We start from the raw sequence: 27,122 nt of genomic DNA, 5'->3' as shown, positions 1-27,122 counted from the left end.
TTTTGAATTAAACATCAAATAAGCTTGGAAAATAAAGCTCTTTAAATCATGGGTGCATGACAAATTTGACAATTTATTTATAAACCGGTGAATCATTGGAGGGTTCTTCATCACCTGCTCCTCTTTAATGTAATTGGCAGTTGAGCTTTCCATAATCAAATATTATATGGCTGCTATAATAGTTCACTTGCTTTTAATCTCAAAGCATTTAACCCAAAGTTTCAGGAATGCTCTCGGGAATTATAACTACGCATTTCAAAACCGTAATGCAAAATTACTTTACATAGCTACTAGTTCATTTTGGGGAGTTTCAGGAATGCTCTCGTGAATTACAACCACGTATCGCAAAACTGTAATGCAATATTACTTTACATAGCTACTAGTTTATTTTGGGGAAGGTTTAGATATTTAAACTTAAATATCCCGTATCTCATGACTATGAAAAGTCAACCTTTGATTGGAATTTCGAAACAACCATATAAATAATGATAACTAACTCAAATAAGAATCGTAACTTTGTTCTAGAGTTTGTTACTCAAGCTTCACCAATAAATATTGATAAATTATTTGAAGAGTTAATAGTTTTGAAAAGTGGTTGGTAACTACAACTAGTTGATAAGCTCCTCAAAAAAGATGTCGGTAAATTATAGGAATAGATTGTACATTTAATACAATTAAATAAACTTTGGTAAGTGAGCTCAAATAAGAGCTGCTAATTTTGTATCAGAATGAGTGGTTTTAAATTATTTTTAAGATCCGCAAAAAAGATGTCCTTAGATTATTGGAACAAATGGTAATTTTTCACAAAAAAAATCAAATAAACATTGACAACTGATTGATAAAGTTGGTAATTTCCTATAAAAGTTTATAATTTAAACTCCACAAATAAATGTTAGCAAGTTATTAAGAGAATTAGTAATTTTGAAATACATTGGTAATTTCGTATAAGAATTGGTAAATTTAACCCAATGATAAGTTCGGAAATGCATGTTGTGAACTATTGGAACAGTTGGTAATTTTGTGGCTATCAATAAACGTGAGTAAGTGGACTCAAATAAAAGTTGATAATTTCATATAATAGTTAGTAACCGATAAAATTAGGACTCAAACATTAAGCTAAAATTAATCGGTGAGTTAATGGTAGAAAAATGAGGCAAGTCACTTAAATTAAGGTTGGTAATTTTGAATAAAAGTTAGTACCTTTACTAATCTTGGAAGTGTGATATTCCGAATTTCGACCCATTTTGAGATTTATAAAACATGTATTTTGTCAGTGCGCTTATAGTTGAATCTCACCTAGAACTGATCACTCTCGGGTTATTTTAAATTTGAGATTTCGCTAAAATCACATTCGATCGAATTTGGCCGTTATTTAGAGCCTGAACTTTGGTGTTGAATTTCTTGGAGTTCCAGGACGAATTTAATTGGACAGTGTCGATATTATTGTGGCCAGCGTCGATATTGCTTGGCATAATCGAAAAGTGAAATTTGGTGCGGATTTTGACTAGTAGACCTCTCTCTTAGTGTATTTTGTTTAGTGTTTACCGACCTTTTCCTAATTTATAATTAGGGTTTTTTGTGGGCCGTTGGATCGCGATCGAGTGCGTTGACTTTCTCTCTCTCTCTTCTCTGCCGTGCCCCTCCCATACGCGCGAACGTCCCATCCCCCCTGCCCGCACGTCCTCTCCCCGTCTGCCCCATGCAAAACCCCTCTCTCTCTCCTCCTTTCTCTTTTCTTCTTCTTTCTTTCTTCTTCTTTCTTCTTCGCCCGCGACTGCTTCTGCTTCTGCTTCTACTCGCCCGACCAGTCACCGCCGACCGCCCCTCGCCATTCGCCTCGTGCCGACACTCGCCCAACCTCCTTGCCGTCCGCCCCAACGGCGCCGTCCGAGCCCCCTGACCCGACTGTCGTCCCTCTCTCCTCCGCGCGCGCAGCGCCTTGCTCGCGTCGCCCCCAGCCGCTCGCCCGACGCTGCCCAACCACCCACGACGCCGCCGCGAGCCTCGCCGCCCAGCTCGCCGTCGCCGTCGACGGCGACGGCGACGACATAATAGGTGATTTATTTGAATGTGGAGTATACATTAATTATTAAACATTTTCGTGAAAATCGCCCAGCAGCTCGCCATCGCGAGCCCAGCTCGCTGCTCACCTGACGCCGTCACCGTCGTCGCCAGCTCGCCCGCCGCCGTCGCCTGCTTGCGTGCCCGTGCCGAGCGCCCAGCTGTCGCCGCCGTCGCCCGCCGTCGTCGCCGCTCACCTGGCCATCGCCGGCCACCTAGCTCGCCTATCCCGGCCATGGCCGAGCAGCCCAGCTGCTACCCCTACTATGGCCGAGTCGCCCGGCTCGCCTGGCCGCCGTCCTGGGCCGTAGCTGAGCTCACCTGGCCGTTGCCCAGGCCGTGCCCGAGCGTGCCCCGCCGTCGCCCGCTCGCCTGGCCGGGTGCCCAGCCGTGGCCGAGTGTCTCAAGTCGTGGCCGAGTGCGGCGCCGTGGCCTGGCCGGCCATTTTGCCCGCTGCACCCTTGCCCGCGCCGAGCCGCCGCTACCCCGACCGAGCCATTTCGGTCCCAAGCCGATTTTCCTTGGGCCAAAACCTAGTAAGTGACTTCCTAATCCCTACTTAGTACATTGGGTATTTTTAGACTTGTTTAGGGGTTAATTAGGATTGGTTTAGTGACTAAGTTAGGGAGTAGATTAGTTGGTTGGAATGTGATTGGTTTATAGATTAAATGGTGGTGATTGTGTGGCTATTGTGTGGCTAATTTATGGTGGGTTAAATGACTGAATTGTCGTGGCGTTTGTGGGTGGAATTGATGTTTGAATGTGGCCAATTTGAATGTCGGGTCGGTAGGCTAATGTGGTGAGCTTGTGGTTTGAATTGGGATGTGATGACGTGTTAGTATGGCAAATTGTGTTGTGGTGTATGTGCATGAGGAATGTCCTGAGGCGTGGTTACGCGGGACTAAGCCCGGATCGACCGGAGGGCTGCCCACCTGAGGCGTGGTTACGCGGATGTGGCGAGGAAAGTAAGAAATGACCTGAGGCGTGGTTACGCGGGTCGAGAGAAATGTCCTGAGGCATGGTTACGCAGGACTGAACCCGGATTGATCGGAGGGCTACCCACCTGAGGCGTGGTTACGCGGGTGTGGCTAGAAAGGCAAGAAATGACCTGAAGCGTGGTTACGCGGGTCGAGTGAAATGTCCTGAGGTGTGGTTACGTGGGACTGAGCCCGGATTGATCGGAGGGCTGGACCTGAGGCGTGTTGACGCAGGTCATGGATAGTTGGTTGGACACGTGTGCGAAATGTGTTTGATTGAATTTGGTGAATGTACATGTGTATGGTGCTCGAGTAATAGTGATGTGCTCTTGAGCCATTGAATTATAGTTTTTTACTAATGTGCAGAGGTGACGTGTGGATCGAGGCAAGTTAAGTACGTTTATGTGAATCCTTGATATTATTGGTTAAATTGCATGTTGGGACTTGTCTGGGTACGCATTGGCCTAGATGGGGTTTAGGTTGTTAGCTTATTGAGATTTATTCTCATTGCTGTAATGCAAACCATTTCAGACCCTCGACCTCGACCATGAGCGATCCGCCTAAACGTTTTGAGATCCCAAGGCATACTGAGCACTCGGAGGTAGAGTACCCTGTAGGAGACGGGGAGGCTTATGTTAAGCATACCACAGTGGTGTGGGTAGATGTGGGTAGACCGGAGTTACAGCCTAATACGTACCGGGCGTACTATTATCAGGATTTACACGGTATCTACAGACCGCTTCGGTTTTGTGATGTTTCATTTAACGGGGTGGGTGAGTGGGACCCCTCAGCTGCTCTCGCTCCCGATGGTGAGGTCACGAACCCGGATGTTGAAGTTCCCAACCCTAGTCCCGAGCCCGTACCAGAACCTATAGTACCTGGGGATCCTGATCTCGAAGAAGAATTTAAGGAGTCCGAACCTGAAGAAGAACCCAAGCCCGTGTCTGAGCCCGAGGAGGAGCCTATGGAGCCCGAGCCCGAGGAGGAGCCTATGGAGTCCGAGCCCGAGGAGGAGCCGGGTATTGAGGAAAAGCCGATTGAGATCGATTATGACACGGAGTTCGAGTCTTCAGGATCTAATTCGGATTGGGCATCGTAGGGGTATTTGGGTACTGGGTGTAGGAGCTTTTGGTAGAGCCTTTTTGTGTATTTCGTTAGTCTACCTTGCCACCTGTCCCTTTTTGATGATGATGATGGTGGATATTAACCTTAGGAGCTTAACGCCTGAAATGTATGACCGGATGTTGTAAGTGACGGTTTTCTAATGTTATGCAATTACTGTTTTGTGCTTCGATTATCCCTCTGTCATTATTTATTGTCTGGGTTGTTTTATTTCGCTTCCGCTTGCGTACACATGTGGGTGTTTCTTTTAGTCGACTACGCGTCCTGGAACGTCGCGTTCAATACGACCGAAGGAAGGGGTGTTTCGAGCCCGTTAGGGTTCGGGGCGTAACAGGAAGTATATGTTAGAAAGTCCGATCCAAAAGTTTAAGCTGCGTGCAAGCTAGAATTTGACTGATGGGATTGAATGCACATATGCAAAAAGGAAAGCATGGTTTAATATTTAAGTATTCTAATACTCCCCTCACACGTAAGCCAGGACCTCCTGCACTAGCATCATATGAGATTTTGTGAAACTATTACTAATTGTTCTAAAAGTTTAAATTAATAGGTGGAGGAAGACCACAAGAATATAGAGAGGATATAGAACCTATTGTCAAGCGATGTCGGATAATATTTTAACACCCACTACAAAAAAACATGAATTTTGCAACGGAAATTTGCAAAGGGGAATTTTTCGTCGCTAATTTGAGACGAACTTTGCGACGGATTTATTTTCCGTCGCTAATTTATGCAACGAAATTTACCATTTTGCGACGAAAGTAGCAACGGATTTTTTTACTGTTGCTAATTTGCGACGGATAAAAAATTCATCGCTAATTTGCGATGGATTTTGCGACGAAAACGGATTCGTCGCTAATTTGTAATTTATGACGGAAAATAACTTTCGTCATATCCACCCCACCCGTCAATTTCTCTCTCTCTGTACTGATTCCTCACATCCCCCCGCTTTTCTCCGGCCTTCTCCCTCTTTCGTTTCTCTCAATAATTCGTGCGCGCAGAAATCAATCTCGGTAAAGCTTTTCTACCGGTAAGTATCGTAGCTAATTTCGTGACTAATTGGCGACGAATACGGTTCGTCGCAAAACTATTCGTCGCTAGATTCAAATTTTTTTTTATTGACTATTTTTTTGTTTTTTTTTGTAACTTCTTGGCCGTTCGCCGGTCCGGTGACCGGCGACCGACGAGACCTCGCCGGCCATGGGCCGAGGCCGGTCGGCCTCCCTCCATGGCCAGCGAGGCCGCTTGGCCTCCCCCTATAGTCGTCGACCTCGCCGTCGCCCAGATCTGGGCGATGGCGAGGTCGACCGGCGGCCATGGCGAGGCCGCTCGGCCTCCCCCAGATCTGGGCGAGGCCGAGCAGCCTCGCCCCAAGGCCGCGAGGTCGACAGGCGGCCTCGCCCAGGTGTGGCGGTCGACCTCGCCGTCTCCCAGATCTGGGCGAGGTCAACCGGCGGCCACGACGAGGCCGCTCGGCCTCGCCCAGATCTGGGGGAGGCCGAGCTAGGCGACGGCGAGGTCGACCGGCGGCCATGGCAAGGCCGCTCGGCCTCGCTCCATGGCCGGCGAGGCCGCTCGGCCTCCCCCCATGGCCGTCGACCTCGCCATCGCCCAGATCTGAGTGACGGCGAGGTCGACCGGCGGCCATGGCGGGGCCGCTCGGCCTCCCTCAGATCGGGGCGAGATTGCTCGACCTCGCCCATGGCCGGCGAGGTCGAACTCGTCGGCGTTAACCAGTGACCGGCGACCGAAGAAAAATATAAGGGGAAAAAAAATTAAAAAAATGAAAAAAATAAAAATTATTAAAAAATGAATGTTAAGTGATTTTTCTTTTTTTTAGGTACGTGTCCAATTGAAGGTCTTGCAATCCAAGTGAACGTTGCAATTATCATCAAATTGACCACTTTCTACTATCAAGATTTCAGTCAAATATTTGGGTAAGTCTTCTTTACATGGTAATTTTTTCAATTTTTTCAATTTCAAAGTAATTATTGCATGAAAAACAAAATTTTAATTAAGAACAGTAGATATGATATTTTTAATAATTTACGAGATTTTTTTATTTTAATACAGACACAATGCAAAGAAACAGGGCTTGGATGTATAATAAGAACTTACTTGGACGTCGAGGATTGACCGATGAGTTTCGTACTGGGTTGGAACTATTTTTAGACTTTGCTAGTAATAAATATGAGTTCATGGATGGAAATAAGTTAAGGTGTCCGTATAAAAAGTGCAGTAATGGTAAATTTAATGTGTGTAATAAAGTTAGAGAACATCTTTGTAGATTTGGGTTTACTCCGAATTATTATAATTGGACTTACCATGGTGAACCATTTATATCTAATGAAGGATATCGAAGAAGTGATCAATTTTTAGTTAGGGAAGAATGTAGCTATTATGACCAATTGAACCCAGACGAGAGGATGGTGATTGATGCAGTTAGTCAGAATTTTATTTCAGAATCGAACCATGCAAGTACTAGTTTTACTCCTACACTTGAATAAGTAGGTACACTTCATGCATCACAATTGGAAGAGATAGGAATAATGGGTTTTGATGAGAATGTGTGTAATGGAACTTTTTCATCTAATCAGTTCTGGGAAGTGTTGAAAGCAGCAGATGAACCTTTATGGGCAGGTTTTGACAACCACACTAAGTTATCAGTGACAGCAAGACTGTTAAATATTAAGGCAGAGCATAATGTGTCTGCGGATTGCTTCAACTCTTTTGTGGAAGTAATGCGGGAAATAATGCCTCGTGATAACATTATGCCAAGTGATTTTTACGATATGAAAAAGCTAGTGGATAACTTAGGTCTTCTGGTTATAAGGATTGATGTATGTAGTAGGGGTTGTATGTTATATTGGAGAGATTATGAAAATGCTGAATCTTGCAAATTCTGTAGCCAATCTAGGTACAAGATTAATAAGAGGTAGAGTCATAATTAGAAGCGTAGACCATGCAAGCAAATATTTTATCGGCCCTTAATCCCCAGATTGCAAAGGCTTTATGCGTCTCAAGCCACTGTTGAACACATGACTTGGCATGCAAATCATGAAACAGAAGAGAGTCTAATGTGTCATCCTTCAGCTGCAGAGGCATGAAAACATTTTGATAGAATATACCCTGAGTTTGCGATAGAGTCTCGAAACATCAGGTTAGGTCTCTGTGCTGATGGATTTGCCCCATTTGGGAAATCAGGAAAAAGTTATTCATGTTGGCCAGTTATCTTAACGCCGTACAATCTTCCACCTGGTATGTGCATGAAGACACCTTATATGTTTTTGACATTGATCGTGACTGGCCGGCAAAATTCGAAAAAGTTAATAGATGTTTATATGCAACCATTGATTAAAGAGTTACAACGGCTATGGGAGGAAGGTATCCTTAAATATGATGTTTCTACCGATCAAACATTTGTAATGAAGGCTGCTCTTCTTTGGACGATAAATGACTTTTCAGCTTACGGAATATTATCTGGATGGAGTACAGCAGGGATCTTAGGATGTCCGATATATTTGGAGAGATCAAAGTCATTTAGATTAAAACATGGAAAGAAGCCCAGCTATTTTGACTATCACAGACAATTTTTACCAATAAATCATACATTCAGAAGGAATAAAAAAGAGCTCATCAAGAATAGGACTGAAAGAACACCTCCACCATTGAGGTTGACCGGCAATCAAATTTGGGAGCGGGTGCAGGACTTTCCAACTGTTGTTCAGAACCCTCACGGCACGACTATTGCGTACGGAAGTACATATAAGTGGACAAAACACAGTATATTTTGGGATCTACCATATTGGAAGGCACATCTTATTCATCGTAATCTTGACGTCATGCACATAGAAAAGAATATTTTCGACAATGTCATAAATACTCTGATGGATGTCACCGGAAAAACAAAAGATAACTTGAACGCAAGAAAAGATATGAGAGATATTTGTGATCGGCCAATACTAGATGTGGATGCAAGCAGCAGGGGACCAAAACCAAAAGCAGTTTATACATTGGATAAAGAGCAGAGGCGAGTTGTTTGTCAATGGTTGAAATCTGTGCGGTTTCCTAATGGATATGCTTCGAACCTCGGGAGATGTGTTGATTTGAATGAATGCAAGTTTACAGGTTTGAAGAGTCATGATTGTCACATATTGATGGAAACACTACTTCCAATAGCTTTCAAGGAAGTTCTACCGAATTTTGTATGGGGCGCCATTACAGAGTTAAGCAATTTCCTGCATAATATTTGCTCGACAGTGTTAAAAGCATCAAACATGGAGAAACTAGAGAGAGATATTCCAATTATTCTTTGCAACTTAGAAAGGATATTTCCTCTATCGTTTTTTGATTCGATGGAGCATCTCTTAGTTCACTTGCCTTATGAGGCCAAAGTTGCAGGTCCCGTCCAATTTCGATGAATGTATCCATTTGAGAGGTAATTTTTTTTTAAAATAAAGTTCAAATTACTTTATTATATATTATGTTCCGATAAGCTTCTTTCTATTGCAACTAGATTCTTATATCATTTGAAGAAAAAAGTAAAGAATAAGGCATGTGTTGAAGCTTCAATTTGTAATGCATATATTGTGGAAGAAGTGACAATATTTGCATCATACTATTTTAAGCAGCACGTGCAGTGCAAGAGGCGGAGAGCAGGCAGAAATGATGAGGGCCCCATTGATCCCAATTGTAAAGCATTCTCTATTTTCAATTATCTGGGTCGACCAAGCGGCGCATGTACGTTTCGTTACTTAACAAGCGAAGAATGGCATGCAGCCCATACATATATTTTACTGAACTGCCCAGAAGTCGAGCCATACTTCGAGTAAGTGTAAATTTGCAAATATATGTATTGTGTGTCAAATATTTGCTAATATATAAATAGTATTTATTACTAGGACTTTCCAAACTTCAATGTATGGACTACCATCAAATGAATTTGACCGTTTATGCGATGAACAATTTGCAGCATGGTTCAAAACATATGTAAGTTGCCTATGGACCAAAACCAAGTTATTAAAATTTTATACTTCATTTATTAAAAATATATATTATTGACTTTGCATGTGTAACCTTAGGTTCACAGTAATCATGATGGACTTGGAGAGCAAGGATTGCTATATCATCAGTCATGGGGTTCACAGTTAAGAGTACGAAGTTGGCCAGCATATTTTATAAATGGATGTAATTTTCACACTCAAGAATATGGAATGGGAAAAGCCACAATGAATAGTGGTGTGTCTGTTCGGTCATCCAATGGTGGCAGTTCAAAAGGTGATTTTTATGGCTTGTTGGATGAAATCATAGAGATAGAGTACCCTGGACCATTAATGATGCGGGTTGTGTTATTTAAGTGCAAGTGGTTCGACCCCGTCAAAAGAATGAAGGTGCATACGAAGTTTAATTTGGTTGAAATAAATCACAAGAAAAGGTATATGAAATATGAACCATTTGTCTTGGCACAACAAGCAATTCAAGTATGTTATGCATCGTATCCTAGTTTGAAACGTGACAAAGCTGATTGGTGGGTTGTATGTAAAATCAAAACATGGAGAAAAATCGAGGAACACCGGAAGGATAGAGCCTATCAACAAAAGGAAGTTTGTAATACGGTTAAAACTGAGGAATATAACATTTCAACTTTACGAGATCCATGTGGAGCAATGATAGATGTGGATCCAACTGAAATTTGCGAATTAAATGTATAAGATGGTTCAGAATCTGATTTTGAGACAGATGATGAAGATGATGCTCATGAAGAAGATGAAGATCAAGATCAAGATCAAGACGATGACGAAAATGCAGATCAAGACGAAGACGAACATGAAGATAAAAATTTTTGTAACAAAACACTAATGATGTGTAATTATTATTGCGACATGTGTTATTTTGGTTGTTATAATTATTATTATTGTTCTTGTTATTATTGTTATTGTTATTATCATTATTGTTGTTGTCGATTATTCTTATTAATGTAATTGATCGTCGGAAAATTTGGAGAGTAAAGGACGACAAGTCAAATATTATTCGTACGATGACATTTGCGATATTCTATTTTCCATTGGATTTGGATCGTTGCTAATTTTGTCGCTCATTTTACGACAACAACTTATTCGTGGCTACTGTTCATCGAAGAATTAGCGACCGAAGTGAAATTCACGGCAAATTTTCGAATCCATCGCAAATTTGCGCCGGATTTGAAAATGTCCTTTACTTTTGGAATCCGAAATAAATCCATCGGAAATTTGCGACGAAAAAATAATTCCGTCAAAAATTTGCGACGGAAAAAAAAATCTGTCGCAAAAATAATTCTGTTGCAAATTTGCGACGGAAAAAAAAAATCCGTCGTAAATTTGAGACGGAAAAAAAGTCCTTGCGACGGAAAGCAAATGCCCTTTATTTTTGGAATCTGTCGCAAATTTACAACGGATCCTTTATTTTTGCAATCCGTCGCAAATTTGCGACGGATTTATTTTTACGTCGCAAATTTGCGACGGATTTTTTTTTCGTCGCAACCACATTCGCGCACGTTTCAAATTTTTGCACCCGGCTCTCTCTCTCTCTCTCTCTCTCTCTCTCTCTCTCTCTCTCCCCCCTGCCTGCGCACGTTCCCCCCCGGTCACGTTCACTCTTCTTTTTCAGACCTTTCCCTTCTTCTTTTTCTTTTCTTCTTCTTCTTCTTCTTCTTCTTCTTCTTGCCGTTGTTGTCGCCTTCTCCGCCTGGACCAGACCGCCAGCCCGTCGTCGCCGTCGCCGTCGTCGCCTGCGCGCCCGGCAGCTCACAGCCGCAACTGTCGCCGCTCCACCAGTGTGCTCGCCGCTCGCCTGGCCAAGCTCGCCGCCGCCCAGCTCGCTCGCGCACCTCGCCCGAGCTAGTAGCCGTCGCCGCCTAGCCGCCGCCCAACGCCGTCGCCGCCTAGCAGCCGCCCGAGCTCGTAGCCGTCGCCGCCTCGCAGCCGCCCAGCAGCCGACTGACGTCGTCGCCGCCTAGCATCCGCCCGATGCCGTCGCCGCCCAGCCGCCACCCGACGCCGTCGCCGCCCAAATCCATCGTCGTTCACCCGGCCGTGGCCGAGCGCCTGGCCGACTAGCCACCACTTGGGCCCGCGCCCGCACCGAGCTTGCCACTGGCCGACCGGCCAAAATATTATTATTATTTGGTTTTTCTTGTCCTTGAACTAAGTAAGCGACTCCCTAAACCCTGCCTAGTATAATGAGTATTAATCGGACTTGTTTAGGGATTGTTTAGTGTCGGATTGGTTGGCTAAGTTAGGGGCCGATTTCAGGATTTCATGTGGCTTTGATTGATGTTCGCCTGGTTAATTTGTCGATTATGTCGTCGATTAAGCGTTCAATGACGATTGTGTGGTTGATTAGGGTGCGCATGGAATGCATTCCGGAACAGAATGACGATCGTGTGGTTGATTAAGCGTTTTTTCAGAAAATGCATAAAAATTGAAAAATTCTAGAAAAATTCATAAAAATTTCCAGAAAATAAAAAAAAGTCAGATTTTGGGAAAAAATGAAATTTGGTGAATTTTTTTTAAAAATAAAAAAAATAAAAACTTCAAAACTTCATAAAATGGCTTAAAATAATTGTGGCCACCCACTTTGAGTGAAATTTAAATTTTTTTAGGTGCCCAAAAAATAAAAAAATAATAAAAAAATCAAAATTTTCAAAACTTTACAAAATGGCTTAAAATACCTGTGGCCACCCACTTTGAGTGAAATTTTAATTTTTTTAGGTACCCAAAAAAATTAAAAAAATAAAAAATTTCAAAACTTCACAGAATGGCTTAGAATACCTGTGGCCACCCACTTTGAGTGAAATTTAAATATTTTTAGGTGCCCAAAAAAAAATTTAAAAAATAAAAAATTTCAAAACTTCACGGAATGGCTTATAATACCTGTGGTCACCCACTTTGAGTGAAATTTAAATTTTTTTAGGTGCCCAAAAAAAATTTAAAAAATCAAAAATTTCAAAACTTCACATAATGGTTTATAATACCTGTGGCCACCCACTTTGAGTGAAATTTAAATTTTTTTAGGTGCCCAAAAAAAATTAAAAAATAAAAAAATAAAAAAAATTTCAAAACTTCACAGAATGGCTTAGAATACCTGTGGCCACTCACTTTGAGTGAAATTTAAATTTTTTTAGGTGCGCAAAAAAAATTATAAAAATCAAAAATTTCAAAATTCACAGAATGGCGTATAATACATGTGGCCACCCACTTTGAGTGAAATTTAAATTTTTTTAAGTGCCCAAAAAAGTTAAAAAATAAAAAAATAAAAAATTTCAAAACTTCACAGAATGGTTTAGAATACCTCTAGCCATCCACTTTGAGTGAAATTTAAATTTTTCTAGGTGCCCAAAAAAATAAAAAAATAAAAAAAATAAAAAAGTTTCAAAACTTCACAGAATGGCTTAGAATACCTGTAGCCACCCACTTTAATTTAAATTTTTTTAGGTGCCCAAAAAAAATTTAAAAAATTAAATATTTCAAAACTTCACAGAATGGCTTATAATACCTGTGGCCACCCACTTTGAGTGAAATTTAAATTTTTTTAGGTGCGCAAAAAAAATTATAAAAATCAAAAATTTCAAAATTCACAGAATGGCGTATAATACATGTGGCCACCCACTTTGAGTGAAATTTAAATTTTTTTAAGTGCCCAAAAAAGTTAAAAAATAAAAAAAATAAAAAATTTCAAAACTTCACAAAATGGCTTAGAATACTTGTGGCCACCCACTTTGAGTGAAATTTAAATTTTTTTAGGTGTCAAAAAAAATAATAAAAAATAAAAAATAAAAAATTTCATAGAATGTCTTAGAATACCTGTGGCCATCCACTTTGAGTGAAATTTTAATTTTTTTAGGTGCCCAAAAAAATTAAAAAATAAACATAATAAAAAATTTCAAAACTTCACAGAATGGCTTAGAATACCTGTAGCCACCCACTTTGAGTGAAATTTAAATTTTTTTAGGCGCCCAAAAAAAATAAAAAAATAAAAAATTTCAAAACTTCACAGAATGGTTTAGAATACCTCTAGCCATCCACTTTGAGTGAAATTTAAATTTTTCTAGGTGCCCAAAAAAATTAAAAAATAAAAAAAATAAAAAAGTTTCAAAACTTCACAGAATGGCTTAGAATACCTGTGGCCACCCACTTTAATTTAAATTTTTTTAGGTGCCCAAAAAATATTAAAAAAATTAAATATTTCAAAACTTCACAGAATGGCTTATAATACTTGTGGCCACCCACTTTGAGTGAAATTTAAATTTTTTTAGGTGCCCAAAAATGTTTAAAAAAAATAAAAAAATTTTAAAACTTCACAAAATGGCTTAGAATACCTGTGGCCACCCACTTTGAGTGAAATTTAAATTTTTTTAGGTGCCCAAAAAAAATTTAAAAAATAAAAAATTTCAAAACTTCGCAGAATGGCTTAGAATAGTTGTGACCACTCATTTTTAGGCAGAAAATTTTTTTTAGGTGCCCAAAAAAAATTAAAAATTTTAACAATTTCAAAACTTTACAGAATGACTTATAATACCTATGGCCACCCACTTTGAGTAAAATTTAAATTTTTTTAAGTGCAAAAAAAATCAACAAATCAAAATAGAGTTCAGTTCCAGAAATCAATTTCGGAAGTAGAATTAGTCATGTTTTACCAAACAGATTTCTCCTTCAGCAGTATATTTCTGGCAACAATGCGAAAAATCAATTTCTGGCAACAATTTGATTTCTGGAGCAGAGTGATTACTATTCGCACCCTTAGTTGTTTAATGCCAATCGTATGCTTAATTAGTTTAATCGTGTGGTTGATTTGCTTAATTGTCGCTGATTGGTTGACTATGGCCCGATCGTGTGGGTTGATTGATGATCGTGTGGCCGAGAACGAAGATCATGTGGCTGAAATTGATGTTTCATGGTTGATCTTGTACTTGATGAATGATCGTGTTGTTTGAAAGTGGATCGTGTGGTTAATTATGGCTATTGTCGGCTTAGCATGGCATATCGTGCTCATATATTAATGTTTGATATTAAAGTGAGTACGATTCATAGTATATTTGTTCGTAGAAAATTGCACGTCATAAACACTCGGCATTGGCTAATTAAGAGGAAACATTTTCTGCTTCTGAAACAAAATAGTAAGCTTCGTCATGTACTTCATTATATGTCCGTAATACGTGTTCATATATTTTTACATATTTGTCTAACCTTCCTACTTGTCAGTATAAACGTGAAGGTCACATGCATAGAAGACCATCCCCTTCCTCGTCCTCGTCCCCGTCCCCGTCCCTTTCCTCTTCCCCTGCCCTTTCATCTAACCCTCAACCACTATATGCTGATAGACAATATGGACACGTTGGCCCTTCCTCCAGCACTCAAGAACATGTTAGGGGACTTGGACACATGCGAACTGAATCTCCTTCAGTTCCATCTCCTTTAGATCCATCTCCTTCCGTTCCACCTTATTATTCAGCGCAACAATCGAATAATGAGGGAAACACAGGTGAATAAGATAACCGATTCATGATATGCCCATTTGGAGATTCGTAAGTACTTCATTTTTTTTAAGTGTATGTAATATTTATGGTTTTAGATATGGATGTCAACTGAATTGTCGATGTTGCACAATATCCGTATGTTTGCAGATTTATGGATGCTACGTTTGTTGTGAGGGAACTGAATAAAATAGTAAAAAATTATTAGATGGGGCAGTATATTAATTACAGAAGTGCTCCATAAGAAGTGAAAGATTTGTGGTGGAATGAGTTCAAGGTAAATTTTAGATATTCTATTTTCTCACCAACTAAGTTCGGTGTAGTATATTAATGGTCAAGAATGATGTAAAGGGACCAAAACAACTCTTTAGTTTTAGGTACTAAAGGGACCATATATTTTCCCCGAGATGAACTTTACAAAATCTATCGCCGAATTGTCTGGTGCATGATAATGGATATGTGACCATCATAATAACTTTCAGTTGTTTTTGTATTGATTGCAGCAGAAGTTCAGGTGGGATGAAGAGGAAGAGAATGAAGTGAAAAGAATTTTTCAGAAGAAAGTCAGTGATCACATACGAAATGTGATGAATAGAGCGAACATCAAGCAAGTGAAGCCGGCTTTCATTACAGCTGACAATTGGATGAAAATTAACAGAATTTGGGAAACTGAAAAGAATCACAGAATAAAAAAAATCGATCTTCTAGTTCTAGTGAAGGGTCTGCCACATATGCTGGGGGCTCTATCAACATTGGGGAGCATAAAAAACGAATGGTAAGTCTGTTAAATAAGTTATAAGTTAATTTAATTCAATTACTCATGTTTACATTTTGTAGGCACATGAATTGGGGACGGAACCGACATTTGCAGCTACATTGGAGCGCACATTTCAAAAAAAAGATAAGTCATGGATTGGCGATTAAGCAAAAGCTATTAAGGTATGTAAGGTTATACTTTAGACTTTATGAAAATTAGAATGAAAACCGTGAATGCTTTTAATATTTATGGTAGTTATATATATATGAAGTTATTTTATTTTCATCTATATTGTTAATGTAGGAAAAATATGATGAACTTTTAATGAGCAATGCTAGTGGTGGTGATGGTGTTGCTGCGTCTGAGCCATCAGTTGATAGTACAGCATTATGGGTGGAGGCAACGGGTGGGATGAAAAAAGAAAAAATATTTGGGATGGGATCCTTGTTAAGGGTATACATGACGAATCATGCTGCAACTTCATCATCCAATGTGGCTGTTCGAAGGAGGACACGACATGACGAGCAATTGACCCAAGAATTGAACCAACTGAAAAATATACTTGTAGAGAAGGACGAAGAAATAAATGACTTGAAACAACAAATGCAAATCGTTATGCAACACCTCAACCTCAATCACGATGAGGTTCCTCCTGTACCTCCCGCTAATCCAATAGGTGATGGGCACAATGATGAGCGACACAATGATGCTGAGATTGCCGATGATGATGATGATTTTCTCGGTCCTTTCTAGTTAAAATTCTCAAAATCGGGGGTAAGCTTGCTTCACAATCTTTTGTGACATAAGTGCAGTTTCACCCAATATGTTCCTGCCCTACAATTACTTTTTGTGCACAACTTTCTTACAACTAGGTTCTTTGTTTGCGAAAAACTGAAAATTTAGAGATCCCAGGATGACATGCTTGTTACAAAAAATCATGATATTTGAACATTGTAGAAATACATGCCTTAATTGACTTTGAGTCCTCTCTTCTTAGGAATTGGTATTGGTAATTCACCTCTCTAAGTCATTAAACTGTTGAATACTGTTTGGACAAGGATCTAATTTTTCCTAGGTGACAGAAATACGATTTACAAGGGTGAAAAAACTACAGTGGATGTCAAAGTTGACTCATATTCATATGTAAGAACATTGATGTTCGTCCTGAAACGTTTTTTTGTTAACCCTCTTACTTGTTTTTTTATACCTAGTTCCACATCCATGCATAAATGCTTCTTTTATATTCTGGACTGATTGAATATCTTTATTTATGTATCCACATTTCATCAGGTGTCGACAAAATTGACTGCTTTTGGTGTCCTGCCAAGTACCAAAGTTGCCCAATCTTGTGTCTGGTTTGTCGATTTTTCGTTTTTGAAGCAGAATCTATGGTTGTCCCGCCTCCTATGAATGTTTTGAATGTATTATAAGATTGGATATCAAATAGCATCATGTCAGACTTTGCAACTTTGCATATATCATTATTTTTTGCGAACTAGCATATTTCCTTCAGTTATATTTTTCAATTATATGGCATTATGTCTGGTTTGTTCGTTTTCTGTTTCTGAAGCGGAATCTATGATTGTCTCGTGTCCTTTGATTGTTTTGAATGTATTACATGATGTTCATTAATGCGTAGCTATTGCTATGGACAAGATTTGATGGCCCAAATGGTGTAAAATTTGCGACGAATTTTGCGACAAATATTTAGAGACGAATTTTGCGACTATTACAGTTCGTGGCTAATTTGCGACGAATAAGTAGCGACGAATCAAGTTCGTGGCTAATTTGCGATAAATTTTGCGACGAATAAAGTTCGTGGCTAATTTGTGACGAATTCTTTGTGACGAATAAAGTTGGTGGCTAATTTGCGACGAATTTTGCGATGAATTATTTGCAATGAATTTTGTGACGAATTATTTGCGACGAATTTTGCGACGGATAAAGTTCGTGGCTAATTTGCGACGAAAATTGCGACGAAATGTGTGACTAAATTTACGACGAAATTTGCGATGAATTTTGCGACGAAATTTCCGACGAATTTTGCGACGAATAAAGTTCGTGACTAATTTGCGACGAATTTTGCGACGGATAGTGTTCGTGGCTAATTTGCGACTAATTTTTTTCCGTCGCAATTTAGCAACGGAAATTGAAATTTTCCGTCGCAAAATTTTGCGACGCCGTATTAGCGACGGAATTTTTTCCATCGCTAATTTCGTCGCAAATTCGATTAGCGACGGATTTTGCCAAATTTTTCGTCGCAAAATTCATCGCTAATCCCTTGTTTTTTTGTAGTGACCCCTCTCACGTGCAATAAGTATTGGTACTTTCAAAAAAATGCCAGTAACTTAATAATATGTTACTGGGTAAATACGTATACATATGAACGATTTGTGAAAAGAAGAATAATGTCTCTCTTTGTCATCTAAAAGTCGAAATTTTGATAACTACTTGGAAGACCAAAAAGCAAAGTGCTGGTAGTCGATGAAAAAAAGTAAAGTCGAAATTCTGATGACTACTCTAAGGATTAAAATTATCTGAACCTTGTCACTGTTGAGTGGTTCAAAATAAGGATTAAAATTACCCTTGAGACATGTGTTACCCATGTTTGAACGTATCACCCTTACCCTTAAAAATGTTTTTGATCATTGGCGCTAGAGAGTTTGCAATTTTCTGACACGAATTAACACGTCTATGCCCAATTATATGGCTAACATGAGAGCGAGACAAATTCACGCAAATTTAATATATGCGAGTTTTATAGTGTAGTTAATAAAAGTATAGTGTTTTCTAATTACACGACTTGACACGATTATGAAATCCGATCAAAACACATGAATTTCAGTTCCCAATCCTTGTGACAACATATTATAAGCATTTATAGCAAATAAAAAGTAGTTTATGTGATGATCTTTTTACATACATATCTTTCTATGTACTATATATGGAGTACATATACTTACAAATGGAAAGGCTCTATGTCATTTGCACGACAGCCTCTTCCTTTTTCTTTTTCATTTTTGGTGTTTGTCTTGATATATGTCAGCTCCTTTTTGTTGTTTCACTTTGCTATCACATGTAAAACGTTTGTACTATCATGTCTTTATTCCGTTCTTTGTCGGAAAAAAAGGAGAAAAAGAAGAATTCTTGGAGACGACATGAAGGCTTCATTGCCGATAGCTAACAAAAGACAACGTAAAGGCCTTAGGCAAAGATATCGTATAATGTAATGCTTGTATGATCACGTCTTTAATGTGCTCGGCTCCGGCCTCATTAAAAGTGTTTCTTTGTTTCTTATGATGACGTTGGCATAGGGCAAGTAATCCAAATCTGCTCAAGTCATGCATGTGTTCAGCAGAGACTAAATTAATCACTAGTTTGACCTTCTTCCATTCATATATTAAAGGTTCAACCTATGGTCTGCCTTACCACACAAAAGAAAAGAAAGAAGACCAATAGTCCACACCCAATTTGGAGAGAGCACATTCTCAAAAGTGGAAGCAATTCTTTTGATATGTTCGAAAAACGTTTATGAATTGTTATTTAATCAATCAATCCTTCAAAATTATGATATAAATTCAGAAGCTATATTTATCTTCTAAAGAGGTTAATACTTTACTACATTGGCTATTGGCTGTTCAAATTTGTTGTCCCTTTTCTATTTTTTCCTTTTGATCCGTTCCTTCCATTTTTTTATTTTCCTTTTTCCCTTCTCGTAATCCCCCCTCCCCCTCTCTATTTCCCATGAAACAATCACCTAGCGGGACCTTTCCAAAAGTGAACCACCAAAGAAAAGCTAATGAATTGCTAAACAAAGACTTAGCGCAAAAATTAAACATTCAAATCGATTCATTTTGGAGTCACCACTAATCTATTATTGGTCGATTAGAAATCTAAGTAAAATGCGGAAGAATGTCTTGCTTTGAGAAGTGGAGATTTCATGAATATGGGGACTTAATTACGCTAGATAGATCTAACACCATTTGAGTACTTTTTTTCTTTATTTAAAAATATTTTGCAAGAATGCTTGTTTAATTTTAATTCTAAACCACTGTTATGTGATAGGTGATCATGCGGGTATGCAAACAAAAATTCAACACTCAATAATCAAAGAGATAAATAAATTACTTAAGGAAACAGGAAAACCTTGATGCGCTAAGCAATAGTAAAGCTCCATTATATCCAACACATCAAGCGTTTTGCAAAATGTTAACTCAAGACCAAACGATGTATGTATGGTCTAAACATGATTTCTAAATGCAATATCAATTGATTCTTTTTGGTTTTTCTTTTTATGATATGCATTATGAATAATGCATGGAATGCCATTACTAATTAACCCTATCTACACAATTTGATTATTGAAACATTGACATTAAGGCATGTGACTCTCAAGTTAAGTCTTATAATTATATTCCTTTAATAATGATTAACATTATAAAACCTCGTTTGAACTTCAAGGAAGATCACTTTCTTTAGTTACCCTCTAATCACTTCTACTTTCTTTACATCCAATTATTTTTTTCATCCAGACATGATAGTTGGAAAATGCCAAAAATGATTTTATACCTTTTTTTGTACTTTGCATCAGCAATTACTAAAACTCACGCTTCGCATTTGAGGACTTTATCCCAATGGAGAAAAAAAGATCAAAATAGCTTTTCTAAAAGAGTAGAAAAATTTAAAAAGAATGAGATCGTTTTCCCCATCGCCCACCAACCCAAGCTCTAAATGTGGTAGTGGCTTTTGTGGGAAAATACGATAATTGGTAAACTGTTGTGTCTAATAACAAAAATTGGGATGCAAAGCTGGACTCCTGTATTTTTTTTTTCAAGTAAAATCCAAACGCCGCCTCTTCTTCATTTTCCGTTTTCATTTTTCTTTGACATTTTGTAGTTCCTATAAATAAGAGGATTCACGAGGTGAAGCGACGACACATGGCGGCCGTAGAGTTGGCAAAACAAGTTTGCATCGCAATCTCTCATAGGAAAACTACCGAGATCACCGATTTTATCCAAGAGAATAATCTATTGGATGAAGCTATGGTCAGGGGAATCAGTGAAATTGTGAAGCTATGTATTCAGTTTTTCCCGGAGCTTATTTGGATTAAGCCTTATGGTGTGAGGTTGACGGCACGTGCTGTGAAGTGTCGCCAAGAAAGGACTCTCAGGCTCTTTTTGAAGGTAAGCTCAACTAATCAATTGTCGTTAGTTCCCGGGCCTACAGAGGAAGAATCAAGCGAAATGATGAGCAGAGTAGCAGAGTACGCAGCAACAGAGTACTACCCTAATTTCGATGCGATAACTAACGTGGCGGGAGCAGCTTTTCAAATGCAAAGAGAACTCCAATGGTATAAGGTAAAGTATATTTCTTTTCATATATTTAACAACCACGCTTAATGATAATTATCATAGGACCACACTATTTCCACTCTCATTTTGGTAAATTACTCCTATTTTAGTTAACTTACCAAAATATCCCTCTCTTTAATGTAATGTTTCTCTCTCTTCAATCTAGTTACACCTTCTTTACTTTCGGACTCACATTACAATATTTCAAAGGAAAGTTTTAAGTGCATTTTAAAATTTTGATCCCCTTGCTATGAGATTGAATCTATTAACAATATTAATTACTTTCTTCGTGTTAGAAGTAGTACCATAAGAAGTTCCTTTTTTTTTCCTTTTTGTGCTCATCTTTTGTTTCAACATGATCTAAATGTAAACATGTTTTGATCATGCTTTCAAAAAATTAACCTTTTCCATATGTTGATCAATTTGTTTCCATTTTTTTATCAAGATCGACTAAATAATTAGATTGAAATAATTTTCAACTTTGAAATAAAGTTTTGCTCAAACTATTTGATAAAAAATAGACAATTAATTGTGTATACATAAGTCATCATAAATAGAAATTTCTAATCTTTTATATAGCTTTCATGGTTAAAAATATGAGACCGCGAATCAACATTAACAACTTATCTAGGCAAAGTGATAACAGGATGCATAATAAGATAATATCTTGTTTGGTGTAATAGGTCATTTATATTGTGAAACCGATGAGAGAGATGATAAAAATATAGTCAGTTTTGTTGGTTAGATTGATAAAGAAAGAAACAATAAATTGAAGAAAGAGAGAAGCATATTTCGACTGGTTAACTAATAAAAAGGAGTGTCTTAGCCAAAATGTGGATGGAAATAGTGCTACCCTTATCATATCTTCTTGACAAGTTCCTTAAAATATGATGGCTAGAACTTTATTTGGAGATTGAGAATATACATAGAATATTTTTTTGTAGCAGACAGAAATATCCGGCCCAACTTTTGTGCACCAAATAATCTAATCCAAGTGACTCTTTCTTAAAGTCGACCGACTCTTTGTATAGGTGTCTGCCACCATACAATTAAGGGATTATAATGCAAATCATTTCATGTATAACTCATGTATATTAATTTGGAGCCCAAAAAAACATTTAGATCGTATATTTGCATGATAGCTTTGCTAGTTCCATATTGTATCATATTTTGCATTTAAGATTATAGTGTAGTTCCAATATAATTGAATGTATGTAGATGGATAATGATTTTAAAGCAGTATGACATGAATCGTCTCTTTTTCAATCAAAAGATTAGCTAAGTTCATTTATGGCCACTATTTTCGTTTGATTAGCTATTAATTCACTAACACTTCTCATTAGTTAATTGAGCTATTAACTAAAGTTCTACTCATGCAAACCATTGTCTAAAAAAAAATGACATCAAGAAGCTTTTACGATATATTTACCTTTATTTCATTTCAACTCTCTGTTCTCTGTCATGAAAAAAAAAACTTGGGACAATTACATACAACAAGAGTCCTAAAATTTATGTCAATCCTGCACTCGAGTCCTGAAACTTTGAATTTCATGCTTAATAAGTCCTAAAGCTTGTCTTTCTCCTTCACGTTAGTTTTTTCGTTAGCTTCATCAATTTTTTATAGACATTTATTGGCATTTTTTTATTAATTTCTTTTATTTTTTGCAAAAGTGGCCTTGATATGGTGCAAATCGGCGCCACATCACAAAAACTAAAAATAAAAAGGACAAAAATAGGGAGTAAGTGATCATCGAAGAGGAACAAGAAGGGGTCACCCCCTTTGTCACTAAGGTTTGGGGAACCCTGCGGGTTGCTTCATGTGCTCGACACTTGTCCGTGGTTCGAAGAGGTTTGGTTGCTTCATGGGGGCAACAGCATAGCTCGCCACCCCTCGAGGAGGCTCGACTGGCCGTTGCATGGGCATCGTTGCACAGCTGACCCATGGAACACCCTTATAACTAGGGGTGTGCAAAGGGAACCGCCCGAACCGGTCGGTTTTGGGCGGTTTTAAGGGGCGGCGGTCGGGTTCCCGATTCCCAATTTTGGAACCGGTAAATTTTCGGTCCAATTCCCGTTTCCAAAGGGAGCCGAACCGGACCGACACTATTTAAAATTTTAATTTTAACTCTTTATAATTTGAACTCTAATTGTCACGCATTGAACTCTAATTACAATGCTTGACTGGGGTACAATGAACTCAAATTACAAGACTTGGCTTGGATTTGATGCACAATGCTTCTAATGCCTCTTCGTTCCCATTCGATGTGGGACTCTCGATTTGCCTTGAACGCCTTCAATGTGAGCCTCTTGGCTTGTCTTCATGCAAATGCCAAGAGTCCCACATCGAATGGGAATGAATAGACCATCAAATGGGTTATGGATAAAACCCATGCCAAGCCATGAGCATGGCTAGTTGTATGCCTTTCGTGGCTACTTGGCTATGATAAAGGGATGTCAAGTGAAATTTTTTGATCTTTTGCTAGTGAAGAGCAAACGGTTCCATTGGACTGCCCGAAACCGGACTAATGGTCCGGTCCGATTCCCGGTTCCCTGATTTACCGGTCCGATTCCCGGTTCTAAAAATAAGAACCGGTCTTACCGGTCCGATTCTCGGTTCCAAGCGGAACCGGACCGAATCGGATACCAATCACCCCTACTTATAACCCCACAAACTGAGTAAATCCAAACCTTTGGCATGTGTAGCTGACTCTAATTTAGAACAATTTGTATGCAATTGATAAGATTTGAAATGCTAAATTTCAATTTCTAAGTTGAAAATCCTTTGTTTCCTAACTAACTGCATCAACCTTGGAAGGCTGAGTTGCGTCTTTTCCTATTACGTAACTATCCATTTATAGAGCATGTTATTTGATTTACTTTTGAACAATCAATTATGTAATATGAAGACATAACTCCCACTTTGCAATGCACTTGATTACCTTCCGTTGGACGCTTGAAAATGAATTTTCTTCATGAAGTTTTTCTAGAAAAGACAAATCAACTTGGATATTATTTTCTTTATAGAAACAAGGGAAAAAACCACCAAAAACCCCAAACTTTTCCATTTGTGACACATTTACCCCGAACTTTTTTTTGTGACACCAAATACCCCAAACTTTGTTATTTGTGACACATTTACCCCAATATACATTGTTCATGGGCATTTTCGTCTTTTTAGCTTTTTCTTTTACTTTTTACTTTTTTTTTCTTTCCGGCGAGGGCCCCTCGCCGGATCCGGCGAGGGCCGCCCTCGCCGGCGTCGGGCGAGGCTCGCCCTCGCTCGGGCGAGGCTCGCCCGACGCCGGCGAGGCTCGTCCTCGCCCGGGCGAGCGAGGCGAGGCTCGCCAAGACGGGGCGAGCCTCGCCCTCGCCCGGGCGAGGGAGGGCCGGGCGAGGGCGAGGCTCGCCGGCGTCGGGTGAGGCTCGCCCTCGCTCACCCAGCGAGGGCGAGCCTCGCCGCATCGGCGAGGCTCGCCCTCCTCGCCCAGCGAGGGCGAGCCTCGCCCGACGCCGGCGAGCCTCGCCCAGGCGAGGGCGAGCCTCGCCCGACGCCGGCGAGGGCGGCCCTCGCCGGAAAGAAAAAAAAAGTAAAAAGGAAAAGAAAAGGCTAAAAAGACGAAAATGCCCATGGACAATGTATATTGGGGTAAATGTGTCACAAATAACAAAGTTTGGGGTTTTTGGTGTCACAAAAAAAAGTTCGGGGTAAATGTGTCACAAGTGAAAAAGTTTGGGGTTTTTGATGATTTTTTCCCTAGAAACAAAACAAGTTTGGGTTCTGAAAATTAATGAGAAAATGATAAGGGATGAATAAAAAGATTGATAGGGTTGGTTCTGGCGCATGAATCAAGATGACAATGACCATCACAACTCCCAAGTCAATCACATCAATCAATCAAAGAAATAAGAAGAAAGAACAAATTTGCAGAATTTAGAATAATGCAAAATCCATATGATCCTACCAAAGAAATGATACAGGAGAAATATGATTATCCAATCATTTTTAAATCTAACCTACGGATATAAATTTAAAATTTTTAATTTTGTTAATTTAGTCATAAATTTTTACGAGAAATTTCAATAAAGTTTTTACAGGCAATTTTCGTTTGAAATCGCTGATGTTTTTTCATGTAGAACGTTGGTGACGACTGAACCACCACGTCAGAGATTTTCATGAAACTTGAATCGTTAGAAAGTAGAAACATATTGCTTATCATGTATATATTTTATGACTAAAAATGAAGCACAAAATTATCATCGAAGCTCAGAAGAAAGTGATCCTTAAAATTCTGCCAGAAATGATGGACTTAACCTCTAAGCAATTTCGCATCAAGTGTTGGATACTTCATAATCTCCTTGAGATGTTCCCTCATCAATTTTCTGAAATTTTTCAATACTTAGTTTACTTATCGAGACTCCTATTTGTGAGTTTTATGCATAGGCTGTGGAAAGATGGATTGTCCCTAATGTGAGAACTCGCTACTACGAGCATAAGACATATTGGAATAGATTCGTGGAGAATCACACAGAGTTGCTTAAGAATGGAGAGAAATGGGCGAAGGTCATAGCAAATTCATGTATGCTCGTCTCAACTCTAATTGCCACAGTATTGTTCGCTGCTACTTTCACTATGCCTGGAGGCAATGACGACAAAATTGGAGTCCCATTGTTGTTAGGAAAGGACTCTCTCCTAATTTTCACAATTTCGGATGCGTTAGGTTTGTTCTCCTCTGTGACGGCCATCTTGCTATTCCTAGCCATCTTAACTTCGCGGTACGAGGCGCAAGATTTTCTTGAGGCGTTGCCTAAGAAGATCATAATGGGCCTTTGTTTTCTCTTCCTCTCCTTGGCTTTCATGCTGGTGGCCTTCTCTGCAACTCTCACAATTGTGCTGGATAAGAGACTGGACTGGGTTCTTATCCCCATTACTTTGCTGGCCTCTCTTCCGGTCGCTTTATTCGTAGTACTACAGATTCCCCTGCTATACCAAATGGTTAAATCCACTTATGGACCCAGCATCTTTCGTGCCGAGAGCAATTGGTGAAATCCACTTATAGTTGGCTGTTTGTAGCAGGGCCGATGCAATACTGAATGTATTTCCTCAAAGAATTTGAATAATTACTTTGCATTATATTGCCCTACCTTGTTACCAAAGATCTATTTATAGAATGATTTGATCAATTTAAAATTTCAGCCTATAGATACTTCAAAATTGAATGTACACATACATAAACAATTTTTTTTAACATTCAGTACCAAAATTAGATGCAGAATTTTTAGCTTTTTCTTTTACAAATTAGATGCAGAATTTTTTTTCCATCAGCTTAAACATTCAGCCTCCAGGTACGTCAAAATAGAATCTAACTGTTATATAACAATTATCTTAAACAGCTATTACCAAAATGTGGGCAATAATGGAATATAACTTTTTAAACATTGAATTTTTCTTTTAATAGCTTAGATGCACGAATATTTTCCGTCAACTTAATAGTGTAACCTGAAAATCAGTCTTATTTTTTTTTATAGATACTTCAAAATAAAGCCTTCATGCATAAATAATTATCTTAAACGATTTATCATCCAAATACGTGCAATCGTGGAATTTTAAACATTTAATTTTTTCTATATAGGTGCTCTCGTGATGAACAATTTGATAATAGAAAAAAAGAAAAAAGAGTCACAAAAAATTGAAACTGTGCCCAATATGACACGTTTATCCCAAATTTTTGTTTACATCAAAAGCCCCAATCATTTATAGGTGCTCTCGAGATGAACAATGAGCACTGTTAACAAATCATACGTGGCTAATTACGTGGATAACGGAAGGCAAACTGTGATGATGTGCGCCTATGTGGCTTAAGTGAAGGTAAAACGCTGTTTTGATCGTGAAATCATCTGCCTTGGCTGAAGTTACAAGAACAATGCCGTTAGCCTGTGTCTCTCTCCGTTGCTGAATAGATTTGGGGCTGTTAGGGTTTATGCTGCTCGATTCTCTCTCTCAAGGAAGCTCGATTTGTTCAAGCTCGTTTATGGGATGAAGGCGATTTGGATTTGCAAGATTTGCAACAACAAATTCAAATAATTCATTGATATAATGAATGTGCATGACCAATAATCATGGTCACAATTGAATAATAATTCATCATCGAATCAAAAGGCATCTCGATTGCCAGAAGGGTTGAACCTGTGCACCAAGTAGAAACACTCTTTTTTGGATTACAACCAAACAGAAGAGCAGCCGAGATTCTTCCACTTTGGACGCAAAAGATATGGCGACTGAGAATCCTATTCCCGAAAAATGAAGGAATTCTGCAACCACGGAGAGTTCATATTATTCTTGTCAA

The 27,122-nt window shown here is 39.0% G+C and overlaps 1 protein-coding gene across 1 annotated transcript; it reads left to right on the top strand.

Annotated features, from left to right (window-relative positions):
- Nucleotides 1-3,585: 3,585 nt before the first annotated feature.
- On the top strand, nt 3,586-25,950 carry LOC115664870 (uncharacterized). The gene is made up of 3 exons (XM_056316670.1): nt 3,586-3,980; nt 20,415-20,610; nt 25,220-25,950. Exons 1-3 carry the CDS (start codon nt 3,586-3,588, stop codon nt 25,820-25,822), a joined length of 1,194 nt encoding a protein of 397 aa, XP_056172645.1. The 3' UTR covers nt 25,823-25,950.
- Nucleotides 25,951-27,122: the final 1,172 nt, after the last annotated feature.

This window comes from Syzygium oleosum, unplaced genomic scaffold (assembly GCF_021117445.2).
Source record: "Syzygium oleosum isolate NSW1041296 unplaced genomic scaffold, Sole_v2.1 Sole_v2.12, whole genome shotgun sequence".
NCBI classification, from domain to species: Eukaryota; Viridiplantae; Streptophyta; class Magnoliopsida; order Myrtales; family Myrtaceae; genus Syzygium; species Syzygium oleosum.
Note: the sequence above shows the minus strand (reverse complement) of the source record. Positions and strands in the feature narration are given on the sequence as shown.